At 44.1% G+C, this 20,560-nt stretch overlaps 1 protein-coding gene across 2 annotated transcripts in view; it reads left to right on the top strand.

Moving 5' to 3' along the window:
* The first annotated feature begins 2,912 nt into the window (after nt 1-2,912).
* ARG2 (arginase 2) overlaps nt 2,913-20,560 on the top strand; it is a 26,142-nt gene continuing 8,494 nt past the window's right edge. For both annotated transcript variants that reach the window (XM_065635415.1, XM_065635414.1), the window contains exons 1-4: nt 2,913-3,060; nt 3,197-3,269; nt 16,277-16,454; nt 16,649-16,808. In XM_065635415.1, coding sequence (XP_065491487.1) covers nt 2,944-3,060; nt 3,197-3,269; nt 16,277-16,454; nt 16,649-16,808 — 528 coding nt within the window. In that variant the 5' untranslated portion in view covers nt 2,913-2,943. The remainder of the gene's footprint in view (nt 3,061-3,196; nt 3,270-16,276; nt 16,455-16,648; nt 16,809-20,560) is intronic.

Raw genomic sequence — 20,560 nt, 5'->3', positions numbered from 1 at the left:
CCATTTGTCTTCTTGACCACAAGGGCACAGTGCTGGCTCATGGTCATCCTGCTGTCCACCAGGACCCCCGGGTCCCTTTCCCCTACACTGCTCTCTAACAGGTCATTCCTCAACTTATGCTGGAACCTGGGGTTATTCCTGCCCAGATGCAAGACTCTGCACTTGCCCTTGTTATATTTCATTAAAGTTTTCCCCGCCCAACTCTCCAGCCTGTCCAGGTCTCTGGATGGCAGCACAGCCTTCTGGCATGTCAGCCACCCTCCCAGTTTGGTGTCATCAGCAAACTTGCTGATAGAGCACTCTATTCCTTCATCCAAGTCATTGATGAATATATTGAATAATACTGGTCCCAGTACCGACCCCTGAGGGACTCCACTAGATACAGGCCTCCAACTAGACTCTGCCCCATTGACGACGACTCTCTGGCTTCTTTCCTTCAGCCATTTCACAGTCCACCTCACTACCTGATTGTCCAGACCATACTTCCTCAGTTTAGCTGTAAGGATCCTGTGGGAGATGGTGTCAAATGCTTTACTGAAATCAAGACAGACCACATCCACTGCTTTGCCATCATCAATCCACCTAGTTACATCCTCATAAAAGGCTATGAGGTTGGTCAAGCACAACTTCCCCTTGGTGAAGCCATGTTGACTGCCCCTAATGACCCTCTTATCCTTGATGTGCCTTGAGATGGCACCAAGGATAAGTTGTTCCATCACTTTCCCAGGGATGGAAGTGAGGCTGACCGTTCTATAGTTACCTGGGTCCTCCTTCTTGCTCTTTTTGAAGACTGGAGTGACATTTGCTTTCCTCCAGTCCTCGGGCACCTCTCCCGTTTCCCACAACTTGGCAAAGATGATGGAAAGTGCCCTAGCAATGACTTCAGCCAGCTCCCTCAGCACCCGCGGGTGCATCCCATCTGGACCCATGGATTTATGGATGTCCAGATTGCTTAATTGTTCCCTAACCCAGTCCTCATCAACTAAGGCAAACTCCTCCATTGCCCTGCCTTCCTCTGGGGCCCCAGGGGTACAGGGCTCCTCAGGACAGCCTCCGGCAGAGTAGACAGAGACAAAGAAGGCATTCAGTAACTCTGCCTTCTCTGTATCTTCTGTCACCAGGGCACCCACCCCATTCATCAGTGGGCCTACATTGCCTCTGGTGTTAGTTTTACCTGCCATGTATTTGAAAAAGCTCTTTCTGTTGTCCTTGACCCCTCGCCAGGTTTAATTCTAAGGAGGCCTTAGCTTTCCTAGTTGCCTCCCTGCATCCTCTGACAACAGCCTTACATTCTTTCCAAGTGGCCAGCTCCTCCTTCCATGATCTGTAAACTCTCCTCTTCCTCTTGAGCTTGAGGGATGGGCTGGAACTCTGAAGAGAAAAGGTGGGCTGGCCTGGAGAGAAAAGTATTATGGCAAAGAACGCACTGCAGAAATGGAGGAGAAAATGTTGAAGTTAAAAAGTGGGTGAAGGAAGTTTATAGATGGAGTGAAACTGGAAAATAAATTGAAAGCGGAGTTCCAAGTTTTTTAAAAAGGGAAGAAATGTTTGAAAAGGCAGGTGAGAAGGACCCAAGTAAAAAAATAGGAGCTCTGGTATGATAGCCTAGGAGACAGGGACAGGGAGAAGGGAAAAGGAAAATTGGAGTAGAGGGTAGAAGAAGAAAAAGCAATGTGAAGAGTGAGAAAGTTGGTGACAGGAGGGAAAATACGTGTGAGCTCCTGAAGGGATGGCAATGGTAATTCACATTAACAAAAAGAAATGGAACTTACTGGGATAAGAGAGATGAGGAGAGGAACTGGAAATCTTACGAGGAAAAAGCAAAAGTGTGCGTGGGTGTCTTTGTGTGTCACTGGCGAGTCCCAGTTTAGCCATGTTTGCGCCCCGTCGTCTCTCTTCTCATGGGCGCTGTCAGCCTTTCCTTCAAACGTGTATGTAGGGTTGCACATTAGACAGTAGGAGTCACATCACCTTGTCACAGAACGGAAAGATGGGGGCATTTACTAGTTTTTGAGTAATTTCCTAATCATAAGCCTTCAACTGCACCGTGAATAGGAACAGCGATAGCTTTGAGAACTTGTGAATTGCATCAGGCTGAGACGCCCCGAGATCAGGTGCTCGCGGCAGGTGCTGGAGAGGTGGCTTTTTAGTGCTTTGTTATCAGATGATGAGCATCACCCCAGCTTTTCTTCGGTAGAGCCGAGGAGCAGCGTTGCTGCGAGGTGGCTCTGGGGAACTCGGTGTGGCGAGCAGGGGAGCTGGGCTGAGGTGGTGTTTTTCCCCCGGGACAGTTTCAAGTTCCGCCATTTCAAGCCAGGCTCCCTGCCCGCGGGGCCCGGCCTCTCGCCGCGCCCGAGGGGCAGCGCCGGGGCAAGGGGCATTCCCCGGGGCCTCTCCCGCCGCGCTGCGCCGGTGCTTCGGGCCTGTCCCCTCGGGCAAGGGGAGCCGGTGCTGCACCTGCCCCGGGCACTGGGTGGAGGAGGCGGTGCAGGGCCCGCAGCCCGCCGCCCTGCTGGGGCCTGGCGGCTCTGCCCACCACCGGCAGCGAGCCGGGGCGGCCCAGGGCCCTGCCGGGGAGGTGGCGGTTGGGAGCGGAAAAACCCCGGCGAGGAGGAGGGAGCTCGGGGCGGGGGGCGCTGCGCGGCGGGAGGCGAGGGAGGGAGCCCTGGGGGCGGCGGAGCAGCCGCCGCCGGCCCCGCGCGGCCGGTCCCGCGCTGCCGGCCGCCGCCCCTCCCCCGGCTGTAGCGGGCGGGGCCGCGTGCGCCGCGGGGGCGGGACACACCTCCGGGCGCGCGCGCTGCCGTTGGCCGGGCGGCGCGGGGGTGTGCGGGGCGGGGCGGCAGCCGGAGCCGGCTCCGCGCCGCGGCGCGCGGGAGCCCGTTAAAAGGCGCGCGGCGGCGACGGCGGGGACATCGCTCCGCACCGCCCGGCGGCTCCCGCGCCATGTCGCTGCGCAGCGGCCTCGCCCGGCTCCTCTGCAGGCAGGCGGACGCGGGGCTGCGGCTGCCCAAGCGGGCGCACTCCGTGGCGCTGGTGGGAGCCCCGCTCTCCAGGGGGCAGGTGGGCATCGCGGCAGCGGGGACGAGGCGCCCTTCGCGGGTGCCGCGGCCGCTCGGCTCCCCTCCCCTCGGCGGGGCTCGCGTACCTGGCCGCAGGCAGCGCTGGCTAACGCGTCCCCCTTCTCTTTGTCTCGCAGAAACGGCGGGGAGTGGATCACGGCCCCGCTACCCTGCGCTCCGCGGGGCTGGTGGAGCGGCTGGCCGGGCTCGGTGAGGCGCGGCGGCGGGGGCTTCGCCGGCGGGTGGGGTAGGGTGGGGGGGCGGAGGGCACGGGCCTGCGGGGCTGCCGGGCTGCCCTCATCTTCCATCTCCCCCCTCCCCTGGCCGGGCATCCCTTTCACAGCGCCTTTCGGCGAGGCGTGACGGAGCCGTGAGCCCCGGGGGGGCGGGGCGGGGTGCAAACGGTTCATTCCAGTGAATCACGAAACCCGAAATGCCTCCGAACCACCGGGGCAGGGCGATGCCCACCGCCTGGTGCGGTACCGGGAGAGGACGGCTCATCGCAGACCAGCCGGCGGCGCCCGCAGCCGCTGCGGGGCCGTGGTGGGTCCCCGGAACAAAGGCTGGGGCTGCCGGCCCACCCCCCACGAACAGCCGGCTGCGCCCCTCTGCCTGCTGCGTTGGCGCTTTGAGTGCTTCACCGGCATACGGAGTATGTGCTGCTCCCATGTTGACTTAAAAAGAGCTAGGGAGACGTGAGGCCATTTAAAACGTTATGCGCACTCGGTGTATGCGCTCAGTACTCTCGTCTATGTTCCTCGCTTTCTCAAGTCACGTTTTCTTTTCCATCTTCATTACCAGCTGCTGCGCTTGTTCCTAAAATACTTGTATGCTTTCAAGTGATGAAATTCAGAACTCTGGAGAAATCCTCAGATTTGTGTATGAGGTCTGAAGCTCTGCTTTGAAAACACTTGCAAATAACACAGTGTGAATGGAAAGTTTCTTGTCTTTTCACTGTTACCCTTACTGTTATTCAAGCAAATCCATGTGTTTCAGCTTTTCACATCTATTGCTTTTACAAGCTGAGACCTGCAGAAAAGTGTTTTTAGAAACAGAATATGAGGGATAGAAACTTGTAAAGCTGAATTCTGTCTTGGAGAATCTTTAATCTAGGAGTGTTACTGAAAACAGTAGGATGGGGATGGATTGTAGGGGGTGGCCACAGACAGAAAGAACTATGTTCTTAGATCTGGTCTATGTGTGATTAGTGTCAATGTAGTTTAGATGCATGCAGAGGAAAGATAATTGCCTAATAACCCGTTAGCAAATTCATTCTGAGTAATAAGACCTCTTTAGAACGGAAGCTATTGTTCTATGCAGCCCTGTGGGCTTCTTCTGCATATCTTATGATTCACAAGCTGAAAAGTCCCGGTTTGCAATCAAATGAGGAGACATTCTTTTCCAACTTGCTTTGTGCAAAGTTGAGACGTATGCCATCTTTGGCAATACTTACATTTTAGTGAGCATGATCTATAACCTCTACAAACATAGAAGAAAGTGTCTAAAAGAGGGTTATGTACTGGAGTAAAAGCAGTTCTAGATGTTGCTGAGCTTAGAGTTTATTTAAAACTATCAAGTTACCAGGTTTGAAAGGAGGATATTCTTCTAGACAAAACTGTAGGCAGCAGTTTATATTGATGACAGAATCTTATACTGGAAGGGTGAGGGTTCTTTTTCAAGTAGTTCAGATCTAATACTTCCATTTCATAAGAATTATTTTTTGGGAAAAAAAAATACACTAGAACAAACTCATTTGCATGACACAAGCTCACTTCAATAGGAATGAGCCCTTTCTGGATTCCAGTGACAAAAAGATGTGGGGATAGAAGTGAAGCAAGCTAAACTGAAAATACATGGACAGTGAAAAATACTTTCACTGTTTAGTTGCTTATGGGCTCTTTACTCACTAATAATGCACATGGAGATATGTTCTTGCTGTTCCCTTACAATTTTTAAAGGCTTCTTCATCCTACAGTTTCCTGTTGCTGACATATTCCTCCACTGGGGTAGGGGTTTTTTTCAGTCTGATGTTTATTGCTGTAAAATCTCTGCAGGTCTCTTAGGAACAGGTTCAGATGGATTGTAATGGGTTCTGCTGTGAGGGCCCATCCTGAAACAATGGCAGTGACCAGCATGCACAGAGGAGTTCTTTATCGTGCAAAGACAATCTGCTTGAGTGTAGGGTGGTAGACTGAAGAGGACGCTTTCATGTAGCCTTTTGTATTTGTGTGCATCTGTTTCTCATGGAAACTTCACAAATGATTGGGTTGGGAGGGGTGAGGTGCTGTTTATTTTTGTTCCCTAGGCTGGCAGGATAGCTTTGTCTGTAGTACTGTGGTAAGAGTGCTGTTGCTTGGACTCCTGTGGTACACTCAACTGGCAGTAAAACGTTAGCTGTTTTCTTTTTTGTCTTTCTAACGCTATGAATTTTCTTCTTGTACACTGATTAAGACAATAGAGCTGCTGTATTAGTTTCATTATTAACTTGGATGTTATATAAATTCAAAAATGTAGTAACATGATTTTCCTTGTCCTTACAAGCTTGTAAGCAGGCATAACGCCAGCTGTGGAAGGATGCTTCCCAGTGGAAGGGTGGATTTTGGGCAGTCTAAGGAAGTATAGAATGGGGAAAGAGGCAGTGTTCCTGTAATGAAAACACTGTATTAACAGTAACTTTCAAGTGGAAGACATTTCTGGTGACCAGATTCTTCTGTTTGCCTGAAATTGTAAAGTTTTATTCACTTTCCATTTATATATTCAAATTCAATTCAGCCTGCATAAAATGAAGATGCTCTGAAGTCTCCTCTAAAATGTAGCATTTAGGTAGTAAGATACATGCACTGCATTTGTTTGTTGTAGTTGTATGTGTAGATTTTGTTCCTTTGAATATGAAGCAACCAGATAGTTTTTCATGTGTTTGTATGCCTGAATTAATGACTTCTGTTGATAGTGCTCAAGCCACAGCAGATAGAGTGAGAACGCTAGACCTTCGTTTCTTCCTTTTTGCACTGTTTTGCATTTTGCTTTGACCAGCTGGTATCATTGGGAGAGAATTTTATTGTTCCTTTCACCCTATCCTAATTTCTGTTCTTCCATAGATGTATTGCAGTGTCCTGAGCTGCTACTCCATTTTCTAATTTTTTTTTGAGATCCTTCCCTTGAAAGAGACTGTGACTGTACCTACACAGTATGATCAATTCTTGGCTGCCTACAATGGTGACTGCCTGTGAACAGCTTAGTTATGCTTAGGCTGAAATATGAGGAGGGAGCTCAGAGGCAGGTGGTATCGCTAGTCTGTACCAGGCTGTCAGAGATGAATCTGAGCCACTAACTTCTATCCCCTTGTTAGGAGTGAAGAGAGCACTGCTACGTAGTAGCTCAAGGTGTACTTGGGGGGGGGAAAGTTAATGTAGCTCGAGTCCAACTCCCAAGCCAAAAACTGTGGGTGTGAAAGTCTGTAGCAGGAATAATTTAAAATATAACTGACGAAGCCTGTGGGGCTTTTAATACACCTTGGTGATGTTTGTCTTTTGGCTTTGCTTCTTCTCCTAAGGGAAACTAAAATATTAACACCTTAAAGGACTCTTCCATCTTGCCAAAGAAGTAAAAGTGCTGTGTGAAATACAGACCCATAGCTCCCTGGCATGGGGGAGGAGAGGGTACAAAGCTTGCAGGGCAGTGGATTGTTCTGGCAGTAAAGAGAAATGGATGCAATATGTGGAGGCCCCTGGGCTTGTGGTGGGAAGAAGCAGGGAAGATAGGTGACAGATGAACTTGATGTAAGCTATGGAAGATGCAAAGTACGAAGTTCTTGGAAGTGATAATTTTTGGACCTCTCCTGTTTGCTGCAGATTAAGCAGATAATCTGATCAAATTTAAATCCAGAGTGTTGCCTAGTCCTCTTACTTGAAGGAGAGAAGGACCATTTTCAGATTTCTGTAAGTAATAGAGAGCTGTTGTATTAATTACTAGAGCCCTTAAGGTGACTTAGAGCACCTCTACTGTTGCTAACATGGGAACAACTTCAGTATAAAATTTCTTCCCAAGTGTTCATTGTTGGGTTTGGGCTTGGATTACCCTAGAATTGATTAACAAAGTTTGGATCTGAGTTGCTGGTTTGACTAATTAGTGGACTGTGGAGACATGGGATTTACAGATAGAAGCAGAGCTAGACTGTCAAAGAGAATGACCTTCGTATTACTCTTCTGTTGTTTGACCAGAACAAAACTCTACTCCATGTAGTGATTCAGAAAGGAGTAACCTCCTCTAAAAGAGGAATGGAGCTGCTAATCCCCATGTGACTGGAGATACGCTCCTGCTTTGCCTAAAACCATTGGATTCTGACTGACATTGGCTCCCAAAACCAGCAATTCAACTTAGCTGTCTCACCAACATTGCTCATATGGCTAGTTTCAGTCTTAACAACAAATCATGAAACAGCTTCTTCTACATATATCTTGTATTTTCCACCTAAATCTTCTTGAGTGAAGAGTTTAAGAGGAAGATAAATGGTCTTTTGGTTATGCACCAAGGTGTGCATGATGAAGTACTGGTGCTGGGGTTCAGCAGATTCGGACTGGCAAGAGTTACAGCTGCAGTGTTGGGAAAATTTTCATCAGCCCACCAGGTAAATACTTGTTTGAAGAGTTGCCTGTATCCCTGAAGACTTTGAAAAACTTATACCATTCCGCTTGCCCTATATTTGAATTAATACTCAATGTACAGACTGTAGTTTGACAGATCCATTTATGTTAAAAACAAGACCTATCAGGAGTTCAGTACTCTTGGATTAGAATCTAGTTTAGCTTTGCACTAGCTCTTATCTCTCTTGTTTCTCTTCAAAGCTCAGTATTTTAAACTTTCTAAAGACTTTCTAGTTTAGTACAACCAGTCATGTATCTGTAATCTGTAGAACTCCAATAAAGTCTAAATTTGTCACATAGATAACATCAAGATCTGTCTTTAGGCTCTTTCCTCACATTTTCTGCTGTTGATAAAGTTGAAACAGGAGACAGACAAAACTTTGAATAACTGCTGGCATTTTAAGCAGCATGGTTTTTTTTTTTTTTAGATAAATCTCTGCTTTGTTGAGATTAGAAATGCTACTGTTCATGGTTCTTTCTGATCACATCTGCTGACACTGTTGTCAAAGCTAAGTCTATTAGTTTCTAGGAACATTCTAAGGAAAAAAATTGGTTGGGATATAGTATAAAGATGTTAGACTAACAGCTAAGTCTTCTGCCCTACAAAGCAGAAATGGGAATGCTTTTCCCTCCCCTCAAGCAGACCCTATCCCTCTTTTTTTCCCTGAAACAGAACAGGTAAATGGCAGTCCTCTTGTTTTTCCTTTCTTTCCCTTAGGCACAAGCATGCACAAACTCTTCCGTTTAATATTATAATACCAGTAAAACATGCTTATGTAGTACTGCACCTTATTTCTGGAACTAGAATAACTGACCTCTTTTTTATTTGTGCAGAGATAGCTAGAGGTCCAAGAGACTCTCTTGTTTTTGTTTACCTCTCAAATGTTGATCAGCCATGGTTAATTAGCTTCAAAGACTAATGGTTTGGCAAAAATTAAAGCACAGTCAGATGGACCGGTGGTAACTGACATTTGCAGTGAGTCTTTGAAATGCTGCCAGTTGTCAGAATGCATCAAGGGCAGGTGCTGCTCCACTCCCTGTGGGGAGGTGGCCAGGAGCGGGCTCTGATAATCTGGCAGGCAGAAGGAGCCCTGCAGAGGCTGTGGAGGAGAGCTGTTTTGGGGAGGCCTCTGCTGAGGCTGTTCCTAGGCTGTTTCTTCACAACAGACCTCATGGGCTAGCTCGCCTTGAGCAGGGGACGCTAAGCTCCTAGCAGTCAGGGAGTGTGCTCTGACAGCAGTTATGGCGTTTATCCTTTTGAATGTTGTACCCTTTGTTTGCGTGATTAATTACAACTAGCCTTAGAAGTTACTAGAAAAATGCCAGCGGTGGAAGTACATGGAGTCATAGCATTCCTTATAGTAGGCCAGTTCTGATTCCCTTCCCCACACTGATGGAGGGCACCATCTGCTTGATTTTGCTTCTGAATGAAAAGCTTTGTGTCAGTCACTGATTTGATGATTTTTTTTTCTTCTGCCTTCCCATTTGGCTGATACATATTTGAAATTGCATATGATCTGTGAAGTTGACTTTACAAAAAACTTTGTTAAAGTTCACTCAGTACTTTAATTGCAATTGTTCCTCATATTTGTTTAGTTTAAATATACCTAAAAAAAAAAAAGCTGGCTTATGCAGATCAGGAAACCTGGACAGATTTTTTCTTCTTGGTCTTTCAATGAAGGGAGGTTGGATTCAAGGACCAAAGAACAGAGCTCTTGGGTGTTTTGTATTTCTTTGGTTTTATGGCGATGCTCTTCATCCTTGATATTTTATATTGTATAATTAGCTTTAATACATGACTTACCCAAACTTCTGCACCCCTAAAATAATTTCTGGATTGGAGTAAGTTCAAATCACTTGCTATTTTTTTTTTGAGTATGAATAGTGTTGGAGAGGAGTTACTGGGGAGGGGCACAAAGGGAGATGACAGAGTGAAAATTTAGGTAATGAGCTGGGGTTTGATCTGATATCTGGTGCACAAAATCTGTTTTTACTTTCCCATTTGAAACTTTAATTCTGTCTGTCATTGTGAACTCACAAGATCAAGATACCTATGGCAGGTATGTGCTTATGTGAATATGGTACAAAGGATTATTTTTGGATGGGAAGTGGAAATTTCCATTGTAAAACCACCTGTTGAAAAGCAGGAAATGAGGCACTGAAGCCAAATACAAAACCAAAATCCAACCAAAAAATACATCTTTCATTTGAATATGAAGAAATGAGCTGTTCTGATATAATTTTCTTGCAGCTGGTAAAAGTGAGGGAGAGGACCTCAGTAATCTCTGTATTCTGCTCTCCCTTCCCCTCATGTGTTACATCTCTGGGTTAACTAATTATATTAGTTAACTGCTTCTGTAATGATCTGAAGCACGAGGTGTTTGTTGAGGAGAGAGCCGTTTTGGCATTACGACTTCCTATGGCTGTAAGTGCCTATGTGTGTTCTTGCTATTAAGAACTGTTTCTAGGTTAAGCTTGTTTGAAGGGAATTAGAACTTGTGCAGGGTTTGGGCTGGCAGACTGCAATAGCTGCGCCCTTGTCTCTTCTCTGATGCAAGCCACAGTGCAAATGTTTCCCAACACCTGATGCTGACGTTTTTGGAGACCTCACCAGGTCACATGCACTGGATTTCCTAAGAGGAAAGTTATGAACAGTTATCAAAGGGAAACGAGGAGGCTGCTTGATTTGAGATTGGGGAAAAAAAATATTTCTTAGCTCATTTTATGCAAGGGATAACTTGAGACTAGTGACTTGGGGTAGTAGTTGTAATTGCATTTGCTTGTTGCTGTTTTATGAGCTGAAGCCTTTTCAACAGGTACAGAAACTATCTTAAACCAGACCTTTCAAAATTCCAAAAGGTAGGATGGAAATTACTGAGACATGAACTTGCCTTCTAGGAAGTGAAACTTTAGAGCTGGCGGAAACCTATTGAGCCATTGAATGTCTGCATCTAATAGGAGATTTCTTCCATATTCAGTTTAAAGAGAATTAGGCACTGTATAATGAACTTCCAAGCAAGAAGGTTATGGTTAAACTAGGCTGCTGAAGTCTGTCTCTTGTAGTGGGAACCTTGCTAGCCTAATTTCACGTTCATGTAAAACAAAAGTATGCACTTTGTATAGTTCTTATACACACACCCTGGATAATTCTGGAGGGTTAAAACTGTCTTAAATAGTGGCTTCAGAATGTGCTGGTCATAATGAATTGAGTCATTTATTTGCTGTTGTGCAACATTTTGATAGTGTCTCTGAGGAAGGATTACAAGGTCCATACCATAAGCCAATGAGTTCATACTGGAAATAAGGATAACAGCTTGTAGCCCTTCCTTCTGTTCACAGTATGGAAAACGTTGTCTACAAACATTGTTCATAATAGCCATTGCTTCCTGAAAAGCCTGTCTAATGATGCACTGAATGGGCTGTAATCTGAGAAGACAGTTTGCTAGAGTGATGCTTTCATGTGAGCGGTTTTATTAGATCTTACTTCATACTATGTGTTACATAACTGTGGGATTTCCAGATGCCTTTGAAAGTAGTTCAGCAGGGTGTAGAAAACTGGAAGAGTAAAATATATGATTCTGCCCATTAATTTAGGAATTATTTTTTTACGTCTGTTGCTTGTACCTAACATTCCGCATGCTTTTGTTCCAGTCCCTGTTAGCTGCCTGGCAGAGCTGTTACAGTTGTTACAGTAGCAGTATCAGCAGACAGCCTGGGTTTGGAAAGCTGAATCTCCTATCAGTTTGCTGCTTCTGGCTCTGGTGCAGCATCCTAGCAGAGGAGGAGGAGGAGGAGAGGAAGGCGCTCCCTGCTGCTGCCCGCATGCACTCCAGTTAAATGCCCCCAGACTTAAGAGCCGCCCGCTTTTGTAAAAGAAAATGTTCTCTAAATCTGTGCAGGAAAATGATTTACTATGGTAACTGCTGCCTGCTGTGGGTACTGAATAAATGGACTTTATTTTGCCTAAGATGATAGGAAGCAAACATTACCATTTTCATATAGCTTGCTCAAGGCCATCCCTGTTAGGAGCATCATTGCGTTGAGCCCAAGTGCTACATTAGTAGCTTATTTGAAAAGGCATGCAGGAAACTTCTTAAACATGTTCTTAATTTGTATGTCTACCTTTTTTTTTCCTAAGTATAAGTTAGGCTCCTAATTATGAAAAATGTTGATTTCTTTTATCAGATATAAGTAAAATTCTGGTTCTGGCTGTGCAGGCTGAAGGAGCAGCTGCACCCTGCCCCTGGTCTGCCAGTTGAATGCCTGTGTGACCCTTCCCTAAAGTGTTCTGGTCAAAATAGGTTGACTTAGGAAAGACCTACTATACAAACTATTTCAAGCTAATTTGTTTATTTTTGGCTGAAATGTGTCCCCAGGCAACTCTGTTAATGAAACAGTGTCAGAGGGGGGCATTGAACCACTGAGGATTGCACTCCTAAACTGTAGAATTGCAAACTAATTATTCATAATAACAGGAAGACTGCTGTGCATATATCCATCTTCTCTATGTAACTATCCTGTGTGTTTGTGTTCAGACTGACACCTTTATCTCCCTCATATTTTTCAAGCTCCTGTAACAGAAATAGATCAATCAAGCCTGTTGTGTGGTGGTTTTTTTTTTGTTTTCCTCACTTGAAAAAGTGATCTCCTCTTGAGCCAGAGTCCTGATGGAGCTGACTTGTATGGACATGGTTGTTATAAATTTTCTGCGCCATTAATAATTGACTAATGAATCAAACAATATATTTTTCATTTGAATGTAATTTGTCAGAGCTTGAAAGTGGAATGAAAGACTTCTTTTGATCATACTTAATTTCATATTATTTATTTACTAGCAAAATGTCTGTGGTGGTTAGTCTGTAAGTGCTGTGTGGTACTGCTTAACTTAAACTTCAGTCCTGGCTAGACCTGACCTGCTGCACTGACAAATGGTGTGAGTGCTGTGCTTTCTAATTAATGTAAGACAGCTGGCTTTCCTATCTGCCCACATTTTTCTAGTTTTCAGAACTTGGATCTACTGTATTTTAAAAGGACTATATATATTCTTCATGTTAACTTTGTGTGCTGATTTAAAAAGCTGTTTGTTATAGGTATTAGTATTTTTAAGTATCTTTAAGAAAAGAGTGCCCCAAGTACCAAAGAAAGTGCATATTGTTTGGTGTGGTGGATTATATAAATCTTTCACTAATGGCCATATAATGGGAAGATCCACTAGATTGCACTGCAGCATGTGTGTCCATTAAGCAATTTCTATGTTGGGTAAAATAGTGTAGTTGGGAAAGATTTAGTTTTTTAATTTCTTGAAATCAAAACTATGTGCAAACGGGCAGATGAAATGGAAAACAATTCAGGTCTTCAGGTATTAGACTAATATCTGAGACACTGTAAATAGAAGCTAAGAAAATATAGCAATTATTACTTTAATAATTTGAAATGAATTTTCTTTGCTATTCAGTAAGAATTAAGACAAATGAACATGTTGATTTCATCCCGTTAATATCTGGTCAATCCTAATAAATATATGCACACATGTGCATACATACACTTCTTATCACTTCAGGATACATGATTTATCTATGTACTGCAAATTTGTGTGTTTATGTACTATCTATTTATTAAGCTTTCCTTTTGCCCCAAGGTCATTTAATCAGAGCTTTCAAAACTCTAGGCACAACTGGAAAAAAATAGTAGGAAAAGAAGATATTCTTAATGTTTGAGGATTGGATTAGTGCATACTTCTGAGGTTAACTGTATCTTAATCAGTCATTGGATAGTTGGCTGAAAACATTCATATCATCCTGGGAAACTGGAGCTATTCTCTGCAAGCACATAAAACCAGCTGAAATAAGAGGGAAACACAAAGCTGAGAAGAGAAGCTGCTACAAGGTTTATGAACTCTATCCAAACAATAAACTTTTGAAGATGGTAACAAAAAACAAAGGCATCTATTGTCTTTAACAGACGCTAGGCCTTTCTATAAAAATAACTAGAGAGAGTCATCTTAATGCAGAAGATGTGAGAGTACCATCCGTCCAAAAGGTGGACAGGGCCCCAGAATTCTGGATGCCAAAAGTGCGTGTCTGTCCATCTGTCTCTACTATACTCACACTGTAAGCTGTATGAACCTGATGTGATTATAAGAAACTAATGGCTTGTTTATTCAGAAGCTGAACCAGCTCTTTTTGCCTTACAAATGAGGACTGGAAAGGAGAGCAGGGTAAAGAAAGAAATTCTTGAGCACAAGTGATACTTCTCTAAACACGCTTTCTGGAATTGGCCGTGTCTGGCCTGACTTAAGCTTAACCTGAAGAGTCTTAACTGATTCCTTTAAGTGCTGTGAAAGATGGCATGGTTGGTTCTTTGGGTTACACTGATCTAAAGATGGAGCTTCACGATATAATTTCCTTTCATTCTTTTTTATCCTTTAAAGGGTAAAAATACTGTGGTGCGCTTGTTTGTCCTGTAAGAGAGAACAAAACATAAGTGGCAGTCATTTCTTCCATTACATTGTGTAATATGCTGTCCTGCAATGTGTAAGTCACTGAATACAGCTCCCAAATGCAGATTTACTTCCCACAGATGTCAGAGGTATTAGATTAAAGGTATTATTAACTTGCACAGCATCTCCAAAAGCTCTTGATACTTACTGAATAATGCAATGTCTTGAAGTATTCCAAAACTTGTCTCCCAAGCACAGTGATGTACTTTCATCAAACCTTGAAATACTGCAGTATGCAGCAGTGTGCATATGCATGAGAAGTAGCCTTGCAGGAAGATACAACTTTTTTTAAAAGAGACATAAATTGAGCATCCCTCAGAACATGCAGCTCTTTTCTGATTCTGCACAGCAGCAGAATGAAAGAGTAAAAAAATGTGGCCACCGAGAGATCAGATAGCACTTTAAATATTAACAAAATGGGCTCGAAATTCCAGAGCCATCCTCCTGCTGGCTAATTAGGTATTGCCTAAGGGACGAAAAAACTGCTGTTGTGTGCCTGAGTGGTATTTAGTGGCTGTGCTTACTGCTTTAAGTCTCTGCAGATCATGTGCTTTCTCACAATTGTTTAATCCTTTGTCAAGTAGCTGTGCTCGGTTGACATGTCCTCTCCTAGCAAATACCCTGACATATGTCCGTGTCCCTCCTACAAACAGTATGCTAACCTATTTCCCAGCCACCTCATTCTTACAAGTGACTCAACCGTTTTCCTTCATCCCTCTCACCAGTCAAAACTCCCTTTGAAATGATGATAAAGTCATGTTTTTCTCAAAGCTACTTTTATGCTATTTCCACCAAGAAAATTCATAGAGCCTGTTCCCTAGACATTAGACTAATGGCTTAATGAAAATGAAGTGGGAAACTCAGAGCCCCGAGTGGGCTGTTTCTTCATGTTGGTTTGCTTGCCGTAATTTTCCCAACTGTGCTGTTAGGCATAGGATGGCTGAAGGAAAATGTCAAGCTCTAGCCAGGATGCTTTGAATTGCAAACAGACTAGTCATTCTGAGGAGCACATGGGACAGGCATGACTGGTGTTCAGGGTGGTCTTGACTTATTAAGCCAGTCTTGGTGTAGCTGTAAATGCCTTGGGGCCTTCACAGTCCTCATCAGTGCCTGCAGCAACAGGCCTATCTGAAACCGAGAGGCTCTGGCCTGTGAAATACTGTTTAAAAATGTTGGTATCTAAATGACTCTTAAGAAAGCACATTGGTCTTGGACAGCAGGACTTCAAAGGATAAGCCCTATAATGCATATGAAAGAGAATTAAACTCTAAATGCAGCAGATTAATAAATATTGCTCCTAGTTGGGTGGCGGAAGGGAAATGACACTCAAAAACATTCCCTGTTTCCTAATCTGTGAAATGACTTTCAGGGTAAGCAGACAAATATTTTTTTGGAAAGGCTGAGCCTTAGACCCAGAATGTTGTCAGGCTTCAACAGCTAATTAAGTTGTAACTGGCAATGATAGGATGGATCTCAAAGAGGGCTGAGATCAAAGCTGCAGAATTAAAATGCCATCTAGTACATACTGTGGTGAGAAAATGGACAGGTTCTCTTATGAAGCACTATGTCTTTCATGGAGTTGCCTGGAAGTACTGTAAGAAAAATTGCATTATTGGTAACTTGGCAGTTCTGCGCCTTTGTTCTTGTGGGGTTTGAAAATGGAAAGTAACTGTTAGGACTTGGGTATAGTTAGTGAAATGTGGCATCTTTGAGCAAATGAGCTCATTTAAGGCTGTATACAATCTGTCTAATTGAGAAAATGGCAATAAAATCTGTACCCTTTCATGTTAAAATTGCCAAGAAATAATTAAAACAAACAAACTTTTTCTAGGTGACTTTCTATGATTGTCATATCTAATCGCTAAACAAGCGACAATACTGTCTTAAGCTTTCTAATCTGTGAAGTTGTGGCATGGTTGTTTGCACGGGCATGCAAATAGTCACACGAATCCATCCCCTTCCTGTTGTTCCTTTCATGCTCGCTGAACTGATTTTCTGAGAGGACCATATTTTGAACTTTTCTGTGGGCACTTACTTAAATAACTCGCTTTCTCCTTTTGCTGCTGTGTTTCCAGGATGCCAAGTGCATGATTTTGGAGATTTGAATTTCACTCAAGTTCCCAATGACGAGCTGTACAACAACCTGATTTCATATCCCCGGTCAGTGGGTTTGGCCAGCCAGGTGTTGGCTGATGCTGTAAGCAGAGCAGTAGCGGCTGGACACAGCTGTGTGACTGTTGGAGGCGATCACAGGTGAGCTGAACTAGAAGCAATTAGTGGTGCATGCTGCTGGTTGACACTGAGAGTATAAGAACTTTACTAAAAATAAGGGAGAGGTGGGAACAACTTCGGGTTGTTTCCTGGCAATGCTATAGAGTAGCAGCATTTTGATTTCATTGCTAGGACTTTTAGAATGGAACATAAAGACTCTGCTACTGTACTTGCAGCTTGGCGCTTGGATCTATCAGTGGCCACGCGCGGCAGTGCCCACACCTGGGTGTGATCTGGGTGGATGCGCATGCCGATATCAACACCCCTCTTACAACTCCATCTGGAAACCTCCATGGACAACCTGTCTCATTCCTCTTGAGAGAGCTTCAAGATAAAGTAAGTATCTTGCTTGTACAGTTAACCTGCATTGAAATCCTCAGAGCATTTTACTTTTCCTGGTGTGAGGTGCCTTATCTGCTGCAAATGCAGACCTTTTTTTATCTGAGTACAACCAAAAATACATATTATGTGTGTATACAGGCACATACATATACACACACATAAACACACATGCACAAACAAATATATATACACACACATAGAAAAAAGAGAGAAAGCTTTTCTTTGTTAGCACTGTTGTAGGTTGCACAGAAAGCAGAGTTCACACAAGCTCTGCACAGCAGCTGACCGTGGTGTCGTTCTGTGTAACGAGCGGAGCTGGTGCTGAGACTCTGCAATAGCAGCAGCTCTACCAAGGCAGCACAAGAGGGAACCTCCCCCCAGCCGAGCCTGTAGGAGCTGTGCTGAGCTCCCCTCCAGCACAGCTGCTTCTGCTTAGCTTGGGTTTTCTGTTTTGACAACCTTGGGGCCTGACAGGGTTGGCGCTCCTGGCAAATATTACAAATCAGAACAGCTGTACCTGCTTACGGGGTGCTTTTAAAGAGAGTCTTTGTCTTGGAAAGAGGCCAAATTATCAAAAAGAGCTGTTTACTGCAGCACATGAAATGTGCACGGCCAGTTTTTGCCACTCTCAAGATGCTAAACAGTAGGTTGACCTAAGGCCTACATATCCTTTTTGGCTTAGCTGCTGACTGTATATCCCTCTACAGATTCCTGTAGCATCTACTGGAGACACCACAGTGGCAGCCTGTGCATTGTAGTAGCTGGGGCCTTTGCAGTAGGACCTTAGATATGACAATCTGTTTCTGCTGAAGCTTAGGCTGGAGAGTGGGAGCAGGATCAGCAACTGCAGGCTGCAGAAAACCCGACTCTGGATTTTTATTCTGGTGCTTTGCACTGGTAGTCATTTCTCCTTTTTTTTTTTTCTCCAATAAATTTTTGGGGTGCTGTGTTGATGGACATACGCCTCTTCCAAGTAAGACCGAGTATGTTTAACATCTTTATGGCTACTGACAATACCATTGTGTTAGTACCTGTTTGGCATAGCAAGATTGGTATAATCTGCTAAAGCTCTTCTGCTTTTCCCCTGCAAATTCTTTTGAATGAGTTCCATAGACGAGTCAACAGTCGCTTGGTACTTTTACATACTTCCCTCTTTCTTATAATTCTTCGATGGTCTCTATAAACATGCTACAATTCCCAAAGTAATGCAAAATTAATGGAGCTTCTTGAAATACCCTCAGGACATGAGAAGGTTCATATAAAAGCTTACTGTATTTCTAGTTTCTTGCCTGTAAGTTAAAGGGACTGATATATATAATTATTTTTTTCTTCTGGCAGCTGCACCCACTTCTGCAGGAGAGATAGGAAAAGCAAAATAAATTTTTGTGCATTTTGGAGCTCACATAAGGGGAGCAGTTCACAAGAGCAGAATAAAGCCAAGCTCTTTGATAGCTAAGGAAGGAGGAGAAAGACAGAATAAGATATGATGCTTTCCTCTTTTGTCAGTAGGACAAAAGTATTTAATTGGCTCTCTGTATATATTGATTTCTGGTCTGCTGGGCTCCAGTTCTTGAGCAGCACAGAAAAGCAGTTATTTTCTTTTTTTAGCGCTACTAAAAGAATACCATGAGCTTTCTGGGGTCAAGGGGGGAGCAGGCCTCTCCCAGTAGAAGTAGAGAGTAAGATGAGGCTATCCTTGGAGGTGAGTTAGCCAAGTGTGGTGCCAGCTATGAGATCTCATCACAAGCCCACCTAAAATTCAAGCTGTCAGGAAGCCTATGCAGAAACAGCTGACACAAGCCCCTCAACCTGTATTTGCAGCTACACAACCAGATGTGTACTCATTTAGAGGGTTTTCTTACCATATTGTATTCCTGTTTAGAGGGAGGAAAAACAACATCTGTCCTGCTGGTACAGGAAGGCACTTCTACAACAGTGTATATTTTTGAACAGCTGTTTAGCGGTAGTAGAATGTACCTTTGACAATAGCTTGTCTGGCTAAACATCTGACTGGAGGAAACCTTTGTGTGAATAGGTGCCTGTGGCTCACTCTCGCTCTCATCTAGTAGCATGGTTGTGTTGATAATGGGACAAAAAAAATTTACTGTCTTTCTTTCCTGGACTACTTTGCAAGGATTCTTTTTGAATCCTAAAACTGTCTGCCACCAGCAAGAAAGCTACTCTAGTCCTACACTCTACTAAGCTTAACTTCTTTTTCAAAGTGACAAACTAACCAGTTGCACTTTGCTCTCCAAGGTGTTTTCCATCTTGTCAAAGGGTACACAGCATAGCAATGTGAGAGGACAAAAGAGATTCTCCAGTGACCCGTGTCTCCGTCCTTGCTTTCACTCATGCTGTGAAGAGGTTTTTGAGCAACACATCCCCACCATGACACTTCAGCATGTATGCCTCTCTGTGTCAACTCCCATAATTCCACCAAACTGTCTCTCTGGGTCTCAAGATTTGGTCATCAACCTAATGGTCTCAGGAAGGCTAGTTAGCACTTAGGTCCCTGTCTAGATTGTTCTGTAGAACCACAGAGAAATAACAGCTCCTCTGAGGATGTAAAAAGGGAGCAAAATAGCCTGCATGATTACATTTTATCTTCCCGATTCACTGCCCAGCTCTAACTGGTACTGCTCTTCCAGCAGCTCCAGGCTCCTCCTTCTTCATTCCCTATCAAGAGGACGTGAGATGGAGGTAGTGGTGTAACGTACATCTCGCTTCGTGACACGATCTGTTTAGACTGTTCTTGATGCTGTGCCAGCAGCTCAGTTTACCTGCTGTAACCTTCTGTGGGATTGCATGAGAACTGAGTCTGGAGCACTGTCTGTTTGCTTGGTCAGTTTTTGGGATGCACCAAGTCCTAGCCCTGTTCACTGTATGACCCTACAAACAGCTGTCCTGGCACAAGGTAATGGGGGAAACTGATCTGGCAGCAACTGCTTAAATTAGCACAACTGCCGAGAACTCCCCAGGGCTGTTTCAAGTCCCTCAACTTGGGTGTTACTTCACCTGCTTTCAGAATCCCTTACATTTCCAGGGCTAATGAGCTTGGTCAATGCTCTGCTGAATTAAACATCCTCATGTAGCAGACAACATGAAGTATATAAAAGTGATGCACTTGCCTATGAAATAAAATAAAGCATTCAGCCAGGTCACTGTAGCACAAGCCCTGGTGTGGCTGGCACAGTCCATTCCCAGGCCATCAGCTGCTCCTTGTTGGTCCAGTCAGCTTCACAGGAGCACTGCCTGGTACTCAAGGTGAGGCAGCACTTTAGGGTTTAAAAAACAAAAAAAAAATTGCTGTTTGAAGGGAAAATATTAACAATCCTTTCATTGGCATTTTTCAAATGCAACATTAGTGTTAGGGCTCCTGGAACCATTCAAACTAAACTAATAAACTGCTACTAGTAACTTACCATGGAAATCCCTGCACCACCTTCTGATGCCTGTTTGGCTTTACTATCAGCAAGTCCTTTTCTATTGCAACAAGGTAAAAACAGAGCCTACCAAAGGAAGTGAAGGCGTTCCATTTCCATTTTCTTTATTTAAAGAGGAAGAGGTATAATTAAAATGGCAGTATAAAATCTACTAAATAATTGATACTAGACAGTGTGACAATATTATCAAAACTATGCTCAGCTTATGGTATGGTGATGGGTTTTGCAGATACAGTTTCATTTCTGAGACCTGAGTTATTTTTCCTGGTGGTCTCCAGTTCATTTCTCTCTTCTGAATTCATG

Source organism: Caloenas nicobarica, chromosome 5, assembly GCF_036013445.1.
Source record: "Caloenas nicobarica isolate bCalNic1 chromosome 5, bCalNic1.hap1, whole genome shotgun sequence".
Taxonomy (NCBI): Eukaryota; Metazoa; Chordata; class Aves; order Columbiformes; family Columbidae; genus Caloenas; species Caloenas nicobarica.
The sequence above is the reverse complement of the archived record's forward strand: the minus strand, read 5'-3'. Positions and strand labels throughout refer to the sequence as shown.